The 10,780-nt window shown below is 42.6% G+C and overlaps 1 protein-coding gene across 1 annotated transcript; it reads left to right on the plus strand.

The window, feature by feature from the left end:
• Window positions 1-1,472: 1,472 nt before the first annotated feature.
• LOC121853725 (high mobility group nucleosome-binding domain-containing protein 5-like) lies at window positions 1,473-2,858 on the plus strand. The gene is made up of 2 exons (XM_042348067.1): window positions 1,473-1,922; window positions 2,853-2,858. Exons 1-2 carry the CDS (start codon window positions 1,473-1,475, stop codon window positions 2,856-2,858), a joined length of 456 nt encoding a protein of 151 aa, XP_042204001.1.
• Window positions 2,859-10,780: the final 7,922 nt, after the last annotated feature.

A 10,780-nucleotide genomic window follows, 5' to 3' on the forward strand; every position in this document is an offset into this window, starting at 1 on the left:
GGCTACAATATTGCGCCATGAAAGTGTAAAGTCTTCAGAGAGGACTAATATATTTTATTTTCTACTCTAACACGTTGTAAATCTCCCAGACTGGTGATAAATGTGTTGCGGTTTGCTTGAGCATGATGTAAAGTCAACGAGTTAAAAAGGTGAAAAACCTTGCAGTGAGTAACTGAGCGGCGTGACGAGAAGCAACAGGTGTGTGTGTATGTGCGCGTGTGTGTGTATATTGTGTTGGCGGCCACCTCTGCTGCCCACCGCTACTTGTACTACACTGACTCTGACACTGTCTAGTCTGCTTACCATGCTCACACCAGCCAGCCCCACGCCCCTCCCCCCCTCCTCCTCTTCTTCCCCTTCTTCCTCCTCCCCTTCTTCCTCCTCCCTCTCTTCCTCGACCAGGGTGTCGACGTTGGCACCGCCCCTTGCTACCCACTTGCCATTCACGCCACGCTCACACCACTACCATCAGCACCCTCACCTAACAATTGTCGCCAGCCAGGACGGTGTCGAGGTGTATCGCATCCTGCCCTACAACGAGCCTCTTGTGATGAATACCCAACGCCTTCGTATGTCTCCTCCTCTGAGTTGAAGTCGGGTAAAATGTCTCGTTTCTATCAATCAATCTTTCTGTATTCCCAAACGGCGTAGATGATGATAATGATAAAAATATATGGTGTCAAATTTCCACCTCCATGTATGACCCTTGCTTGGTAAACATCCCGAGATTTTTTTTATTTTTTTTTTTATTTATTTATTTTTTTTTTACATTTATCGTATACATAACAGACTTAACTGACGGTGCGGTATTGGTAAATGTCCTTTTTTTTAATGTGGATATATAGTGTATTCCCTCTAAACTTAACACAAATTAGACGATCAGTGGAGGGCTTCGTCCACTAAAAACTTTCAAACACCCGCCAAAATATTCAAATGTTCCTAAACTTTTCAAATACCTTCTAAAAAAATAAAATTCCCGCCCAAAATATTAAAATCTGTCAGAATTTTCAAATGGTCGCTAAAAGATCAAAACACGGCCATTTTTTTTTAACCTCGCCAATAATATCAGACTAAAGCATCACTCATAAACTTTGTTAAGATGAAATAAACAACATTACGGACAAACACAGCCCTATCACTAAGGCTAATGTGACAATGTACTTAAATCCGTACTTGATTCTGAAAAATACGTACGATAATTTTTCCTCTTTACGATATAACAACATTTGGCTCTACGAATATGACCTGGATACACTGTCTCTCTCTATCTCTCACTGAGGCTTCTTGTTGCCTCACTTATCTCACACTTCTTCCTCACCAGCACGTGTTGCCTGCTCACGTGGACCAAGCCTACAGCTGAGATACCAAGTAGATGACTGTTACCAGGTGAATGACAGTCACGAGATGGATGAATCACGGGATAGATGACAGTCACCAGGTGAATGACATTCAATAGGTAGAGGAGTCACCAGATGGATGACAGTCACCAGATGGATGACAATCACCAGATGGATGACAATCACCAGATGGATGACAGTTACCAGATGGATGGCAGTCACCAGATGGATGGCAGTCACCAGATGGATGGCAGTCACCAGATGGATGACAGTCACCAGATGGATGGCAGTCACCAGATGGATGGCAGTCACCAGATGGATGGCAGTCACCAGATGGATGACAGTCACCAGATGGATGGCAGTCACCAGATGGATGGCAGTCACCAGATGGATGACAATCACCAGATGGATGACAGTCACCAGATGGATGACAATCACCAGATGGATGACAATCACCAGATGGATGACAGTCACCAGATGGATGACAGTCACCAGATGGATGACAGTCACCAGATGGATGACAGTCACCAGACGGATGACAGTCACCAGATGGATGACAGTCACCAGACGGATGACAGTCACCAGGTAACATTATGGGTTGTTCTTTATTTATTTCAACATTAATACTCAAATTCAATCTTTCTTTTCGTGACTAATTCATTACTCTTCTTCTTCCCTTTACTTCTTCACATTAATATCATTTACTTACGTGTACTCATCCATCTATTACTATGGACACAGTATTGTTATTATATCAGTTTATGGAGACATATAAAGAAATGTCTACTTTTCTTAATTTACTCCAACAAAAGACGTGATATGGGGTTATATGTCTTATCCCTATACTCTGTGTACTCTTCCCACGCTAACCTGGCTCATAAGCTCAGCCCCTCGTCTGTAGCTGCAAATAGCTGATTGGTTCCCCTGAGTGCTTTACCTCCCCCGGACTGCGCGTATATGAGCGCGTATTTGTATCGACCTTTTATAATAAATCTTTCAAATTTTCTAACATCCTCTCTGCCTTGATATCATTTACATTTTGATAATCCAGATATTTAACATTATTTTAGATAATAACAAGTCTGCTTACCAATTGTAAACACATTTAGTTTGAATTTTCTATGATTCAATCAGTTATTAGTATAGAAGAGGGGATGGGGTCTATGGGCCAGTAGGGAGCTTCACTACACACGTAGAGAAACATTACACTCACCGCTCCAGTCATACTGTGCTGTCTTCGCCCGACCTTCTCTTCAGCTCAGCCCAAGCCAACCTGGACTCCAGAGCTAACATTTTCTTGGAGCTGTGAGGGGTATCTCCTGTGTGTCCAATCGGAATATTTTTTCCAAAATCTTTGAGTGGTCAGTCACTTCTATGAGGGTGGAGCTATCTTGTGGCACTTAGTGTAGGACATCTGGTGTCCCCTTTGAGAGGGTGACGAATCTTGACGAATTAGAACCTATTCACAGCTGACAGTTTTACACATGAGCTCAAATTTCCTCTTTTTCCCTCCAGGTGTAACCTATGGCTATCGTGGGCGTATAGCAGGCCTTGTGTTGTATGGGTGTGGGCGGTCATCGTTGGCGGTGGGGCGTCCCTTTTATTACAGCGTCATGATCACAGAAATGTAGAATTTCATTTAGAAAACTGGTTAATGATGTCATAATCACTATACTGGAGGGAGGTGTCATGTCATGGGTCGAGGCGAGGCAGGGTGGGGAGGAGCATTGTAAGATGATATAGGGTGAGGTAAGGCGGGGAGAAGCAAGGTTGAGTGGGGGGGGTGGGAAGGTAAGTTACGACAGGATGGATTTGAATGATGGAGGTGAGGTTGGGTTACAGTGGGTGATGCAAGGCGAGGTTGGGTTACAGTGGGGTGGTGCAGACGAGGTTGGGTTACAGTGGGGTGGTGCAGACGAGGTTGGGTTACAGTGGGGTGGTGCAGACGAGGTTGGGTTACAGTGGGGTGGCCCAGACGAGGTTGGGTTACAGTGGGGTTGTGCATCCACCTACCCTAACTTAGCACAATTTACTTATAATAACTTAACCATCTACTTACAATACTTAGCCATCTACTGCCACTAACACAATCCACTTATAATAACTTAAACCATCTACTTATAAAATCAGGGCTAACTTTTACAAGAGAAACACTGCCCAACTTAACAGGACACTTATCGTCTCAAAAACCAGTTATAACCGAGTCCAAGTTCAAATGCTTTCTCAGCTCTCGTCATCACTAAACACGCGTGTGTGTGAGGGTGGGTGAGGGTGTAAGTGTGTGTGTGTGTGTGTGTGTGTGTGTGTGTGTGTGTGTGTGTCAATACTAAGAACAAGATTTCAGATCAATGCATTTAGTATTGTCTATAACGAAATAGAGAGGTGATATAAGACGTCTTGACAATTGAGTGCTGTTGGAACTTTCTGATAACCTGTTTACTATTGTTTCTTTTGCTGCAGGGTCTTTGAGCACCGAGTGAAGGTGGTGGTACAACACAAACCACCCTGGCCAAAGCTCACAGCAGTTTTCTCCCGACGGTGTACTGTACCTGGCTTACAGATATGATTACCAACTGTTTATCTGTAAAATGAGACCTGACACTGTAAGTTCCAGAGTGGTGGTTTGTGAACGCCAGTGAAACACCCGAACATAGGGTCAACAGAGAAGTTCACACCAGAGCAAGATTATACCGCCGGGACCAGGAAGAAGTGGTAAACACACCCCCACCCACCTACACCCCCCACACACACCCACCCACCCACCCACATACCCATCCACGTCCACCCCCACCAACCTACACCCCACCTCCACCTACCCATCCACGTCCACCCCCACCCACCTACACCCCACCCTCCATCTACACCCCACCCTCCACCTACACCCCACCCTCCACCTACACCCCCACCCTCCACCCACACCCACCCCCCACCCACACCCCCCCACACCCCACCCACTCCACCCCACACCCCACCCCCACACCCCACCCCCCACACCCCACCCCCCCACACACACACACTCGCTAGCAATTAATATCAATCCAGACACAAGAAGCTAAGAGAACTGTGAAGAATACTTAAAATACAACAGCGTTTGAAATTCAAGGAAGAAAATACTGAATGACACAGAATAAACAACTGTAGCTTAAGACAAAAACACCAACACGTAAAAAAAAAATAATAATAATAATCAGGAAGTTTGTGAAGAATGAGTTCAACACCGATAATTGCACAGTTGACTTAATAACTCACGAGAGACAAGAGAACAAGTCACAGGTGGCTGAGACAAACCAAGACGAAGTTAATATTTGGGATAAGTTTTTCTCGAGCGTAACCAAGACTGAACCAGATACACACGTCAGTCCTTCCACCACCAGACAGTAGCTACAGCGACCACCAGACGATGTCATCTTTTCAGGAGAAGTTAAAGTGACTTCTCAGATTAAAGTTAGTTTATTCCAGATGAATTATACATCCCAAGGTATTGAAAGATCACCACAGTATTATAAATAGATGGTAAGTTATGGTGCCCCACGTATGAATAGATGAAGATCCGCGTAGACTGTACAAGGCTGCAGTCATCGTCGAGTCACACATACCGACCTTCATGCCACTTTAGGAAGTCAGTGAGTATCGTGTAACCTCAGTGTCCGTGACTTGTCATGTAGCGGCTCTGGGATTCATTCATATGACTGGGTGATCCCATAATCCACGAGGCTCTATGAATTTATTTTCTTGTCTCAGATTTATCGTCGTGTTTGTCTATATATCTACGGTGTTTGTTTTATTTTTTTGGGTGGTCGTAATGCGTGTCAGTAAATCCATGACTCTTTTTAGGATCTGGTCAACTGTTACGGTTCATATATACTGAAGGTTCTGGCCGGATACAGCTCATCATGGATCAACATTAGGGGGGACGTCGACTAGTTTAGGTAAATAGGATAAAAGGCGTCATGATAAGAACCCTGTCAGGAGCCTCCATCACGTTATATCATCCTTATATAACCGTGATGCTGCCTTGTGGGTGTCGAGTGCTCTAGGTGGCCACGCTGCTGTGACTCTGATCTTCCGCGTTACAATTACTAGGAGGGAAAACTGTGTCAGTGAACGAAGATCACAGCGACCGCTGCCAGCCACCAGGGTAATGACACCGCAGATAAAATCAAGTTATCTAGGCCATCATTACCTGTGGTCTTTCCTTGGAACTTTTCACCTTTCCTCTAAACTTTTCACCTTTCCTCTAAACTTTTCACCTTTCCTCTAAACTTTTCACCTTTCCTCTAAACTTTTCACCTTTCCTCTAAACTTTTCACCTTTCCTCTAAACTTTTCACCTTTCCTCTAAACTTTTCACATTTCCTCTAAACTTTTCACCTTTCCTCTAAACTTTTCATCTTTCCTCTAAACTTTTCACTTCTCTAAACTTTTCACTTTTCCTCTAAGCTTTCCACCTTTCCTCTAAACTTTTCACATTTCCTCTAAATTTTTCACCTTTCCTCTAAACTTTCACCTTTCCTCTAAACTTTTCACCTTTCCTCTAAACTTTTCATCTTTCCTCTAAACTTTTCACCTTTCCTCTAAACTTTTCACCTTTCCTCTAAACTTTTCACCTTTCCTCTAAACTTTTCATCTTTCCTCTAAACTTTTCATCTTTCCTCTAAACTTTTCTCCTCTCCTCTAAACTCTTCACTTCTCTAAACTTTTGTATAAGGTTCATAGCGAGAAAAAAAGAAGTCGGCGGTTCAGGGCACTCCCGGTCCACCCAGCTGTAAATAGGTACCTAAATTTACAAGTTGGGGGAAGCGAAGGCATTTGAGTCACGCTGTTTCTTTTTGTGTACCGAAGTCTTAGTATATCGTGTGCTGCATCCACGCTGACTGTCCCTAACACGTTCACAGCTAAAGAGACCCTTCCTTCTGTCACTGATGTGGGGTCAATCAAAGTTTTGTTTACAGAAGTGAGAAAGCTAACTTAACCGAACCTAATTTAATGGTGCCGACATTATCCACAGACTCTTAGAAGTGGTTAAATGCATCCGGCTTTTCGTAATGGTCAATTAATTATTCACATACGTAATAAGCTCTTAAATTACTTATATGTCAGGCAGTGAGACGGCCTTCAGCTAAAGTTCCCTCACCAATGTTTATACCACACCCTCAAAACACATAAATATCAGATGTTATTTATTGATTGCTTACCTTTGTAACTATTGTACTAGGAGGTAATGTGTAGGTTAAGTTATGAGTGAGGGTTTGTAATATATACAGCTCAGACCGTGACTGCCTCCGCTCTGATCGTGTCAAGCGGTGAGGATGTTGGTTAGTAAGAGTTGAATGATGTGCTTTGTCATGTCGTGAGAGAGACTTTGATACATATTGACAAGCGACAGACATAATTACATGTACACCAAAGAAAAACAAGATCAAGGAGCGTGTTTTAATACTTTTAGATAACGAAAGCTGCCTTAATAATATTTCCGAGCTAATTCAAGTCGTTTACCTGAACAGTCTTACCGTTTGTACGATAAATTTTCCGCCCAACTTAGCTACGGCTTAAAGATGGCTGACAACATGGGGTAAAAATGTTACCGAAACTTAGGGATATCACAGATGGCTGTCGTTGTTGGACACACACACACGCACAGGGCAAACAAGTAGGAATGTGTTTACAGAGTGTCCCACACGTTCATCGACCTTCCCACAAAAACACCAGCTTCTACTTGCAGTGTTTTGACTCATGATAACTTTCTGCTCCCTGTTTTCTTCCATCGTGCTGAAAGTTGGGTCGTGTGCTTGCTATCCGCCCTGTTTATATTAGTACGTCAGTTGATTGGTTTGTTTATAAGTGTCCCTAGTCCGTGCTTGCATGCTTGTGTGTCTGTTTATCTGTTCGTGTATCAGTGTCCCCATTCGTCCGTGCTTGTATGGAACAATGTATCCGTCCGTGACTGTGAGATTGGTATACTGTATTCCCAAAAGTGTACTGTGTTACGGCTGTCTGTGTTCAGTTCTCTCCACAACCGCTTATACATAGCTCAGGCGTCACGGCGGACATTAAGTATATAATTGTGTACAGAAGATGATCTAGCATATGATCATGTTTTGTCTATGCAGCTTTATCAAAGGACTCTGTAAACACTAAGATCTGGTGGGACTGTAAACACAAACATCTTAAAGAACTATTTAAACGCTAACATAAAGGAATATTGTAAACACCTTCATTTTAATGGATGTAAACACATACATTAAATGATATTGTAAATGCAGTCATTACAAGGGTCTCTGTAAACACAAATATCAAGGGATTTTGTAAACAGTCATCAATGTAAACACACGAAGCAAAAGTAATAAAAAAAACATTTAATGACGTAAAGAGTTAAAAAGAAAAAAGTACATAAAAATAAATGTAAAACAAACATCTTGAAATTTAATTCATAAAACACGAAAACAAATAAATTAAAAACAACGAAATTAATTCAAGAATAACGCACAAACGGAAAGAAAACGTAACACGATCTCATGCTGAACTTCTTGTCTGGATTTACTGTTAAAGATGTAGTTGTTTTTGTTTTTCACACTTTTCGTAGCAAACAGTAATTCCAATCAACTGGAGGCAAACCAAGAATATGTACAGAGCTTGAATGAGATGTAGACAGCTTAGTGTAGAACCTAATCTTGTAATTGTAGTTGGGAGTATGAAAGATTAAGTGACTGTACCTTGAGCCACACACACACACCGCGTAGACCCTCCCTCTCGTGACCTTCACCACCATCATAAGTAAACACTGTACTCTCATCTTTTCTCGGGATATTTGCCTAAGGGTGTGCAGGGTTTCGTTGAGTTTAATCCATTTATTCTCAAGGTAAAAACTGTACTGGGTAAATACATGTATAATTTACAACACAATGTATCTCCGAAATAATCTCCAATGAGTCTTGAGTGGATAACCAGATGCGTTAATTCTGGTAAGTCACTCGCTGTCATATTCAACAATGGGTGTAAGAGTTCTCTGTTGCATCAAAGAATAGCGGTGAAGGGTAATTTTTCTGAACCCTTTCACTACAGAGACGCCAGTTTTAATATATTGTTGACGCCAGACTATTTTATTCAGTACAGCAAGAGGTCCCAGTACTCAAGGGGTCCCAGTACTCAAGGGGTCCCAGTACTCAAGGGGTCCCAGTACTCAAGGGGTCCCAGTACTCAAGGGGTTTTGTAGACTCTAATTTTCTGTTCATATTATCGTCTGTAGAGTTTATTTGTATGTTTGTGCTTCCGAATAGTGATTTTTTTTAAGAGTTTTGTTGGCGCCAGGTATAAAACTTGTGGGATTTTATTTAACTAGGTCACACACACACACACACACACACACACACACACACACACACACACACACACACACACACACACACACACACACACACACACACACACACACACACACACACACAGAAGGGGGTTCCAAAGTCAACAACATACCAACTCTGAACACTAGAAGAGACCCCTTAACAAATGTCCACATGTAATGGTTGGCAGGAGAGGTGAGGACTCCTACTCGACTGTCAACGTGGTCAACATACTTCACTCGATCCCTTATAATTCACAGAGTTAATCACCCAGAGTTAATCACCCAGAGTTAATCACCCAGAGTTAATCACCCAGTAGCAGTATCACAAACGCCGTCGCTTACCCAACACATCGTGGCCTTGTAAAAAAATTAAAATTCACGATAGCCCGCCCCCCCCTCCAACGCTGCCCTCCCCCTTTTTTTTTAGAGAAATAGAGATGCCCGCCCCCCCACGATGCCCGCCCCCTCCTCTCTGTTAGTGTCCGGGATCCTTGACTTAAGAGGTCGACCTTGATGTGGATTTTGTCTTGAGAGATTATGTGTAGTCATGACCCTAGAGAACAGACTGTACAAACCTCACAGCAAGAGTCACACGCATACAGTAAGAGTGGGTCTGTGTTTGTTGTGAGGCCCTCCCCTCTTCCCCTGATGGATGCCCCCATCCCCCATCCCCCTGATGTATGCCCCCATCCCCTGATATATGCCCCACCCCCCTTCCCCTGATGGATGCCCCCCAACCCCCTTCCCCTGATGGATGCCCCCCAACCCCCCCCCTGATGGATGCCCCCACCCTCCTTGCTACCCACACTACCCACTCTCCACTATACTTAGCTTAGTTGCCCCCCTTCTCTCGTCCACAACAACACCCTTCTTCTCTCTCACAGATTAAATTAAACGTAGTTGTATACTTAATTACTTGTTCAGTCACTAACGTAAATTTACACAGCTGTAATATATTTTTTTTCATGATGGTTCTACGCCTCAATTGAATTCTTAACAATATAACTTCATAATATCAAGAGAGTTAGTAATTTAAAAACACATATGATCTCTTTATCTGCCTTTTGCTCATTCAGTCGTCTCTCGTAGGTCAGTTATTTACAAATGAGGTCACCTGTTTATCTTGTGTTTTATTCGTTTATTTCCCATACCACTCACACCTGTTCGTATCCTCAATATAAACAAGACAGGTGTAAAAAGTGACAGAAAAGGGTTAAGACAACACGTTATGTAAAGTGAAAAAAATCCATCAGGTGATACGGTAAAGTAAATAGAGACTTTGATCACTGTGTTGGACATGACGACATACTTGCATCTGATTGGATAATTGTTGGTCTCAGTGTAAAACTCTCTTTGATTGGTTGTCCCCTGATGGTATACTTGCAGCTGATTGGATAATTGTTGGTCTCAGTGTAAAACCCTCTTTGATTGGTTGTTCCCTGATGGTATACTTGCAACTGATTGGATAATTGTTGGTCTGAGTGTAAAACCCTCTTTGATTGGTTGTCCCCTGATGGTATACTTGCAGTTGATTGGATAATTGTTGGTCTCAGTGTAAAACCCTCTTTGATTGGTTGTTCCCTGATGATGTACTTGCATCTGATTGGACACTTTTTTGCTCTCGGTGTAAAACTCTCTTTGATTGGTTATCCTCCGGTTATCTATATAACAATTAATTAAAAAAGTTCCGAGAAAGTTTTCACTGCAAAAATATTGTTAAAAATCACTAGATGGTAGAATGTGTGTTATCCATTACATATTATTAGATGACAGCGAGTGTAGTGACGAGCATGGTGTAACAGAGGGAGTGTATGGTGTAACATGGGAAATCAGGTGACGCGATATCAAGGGTTTATCTATTGGGTTAAATGTGTTACTGGTGTTACATAAACTGATCAAGGTGTTGTTTATTATGGGGGTTACATCACGTGGCTGAAACCCCATTGATGTAATACACCTGAAAACACGACCATAACACTCCTCCTCCTCCTCCTCCGTGGTACACAACCCGACATACAGAAAGAGTGAGAGCAGACAAGATTACACACACACACACACACACACACACACACACACACACACACACACACATCAGTTCGACA

Source organism: Homarus americanus, unplaced genomic scaffold (genome assembly GCF_018991925.1).
Source record: "Homarus americanus isolate GMGI-L3 unplaced genomic scaffold, GMGI_Hamer_2.0 scaffold15535, whole genome shotgun sequence".
Taxonomy (NCBI): domain Eukaryota; kingdom Metazoa; phylum Arthropoda; class Malacostraca; order Decapoda; family Nephropidae; genus Homarus; species Homarus americanus.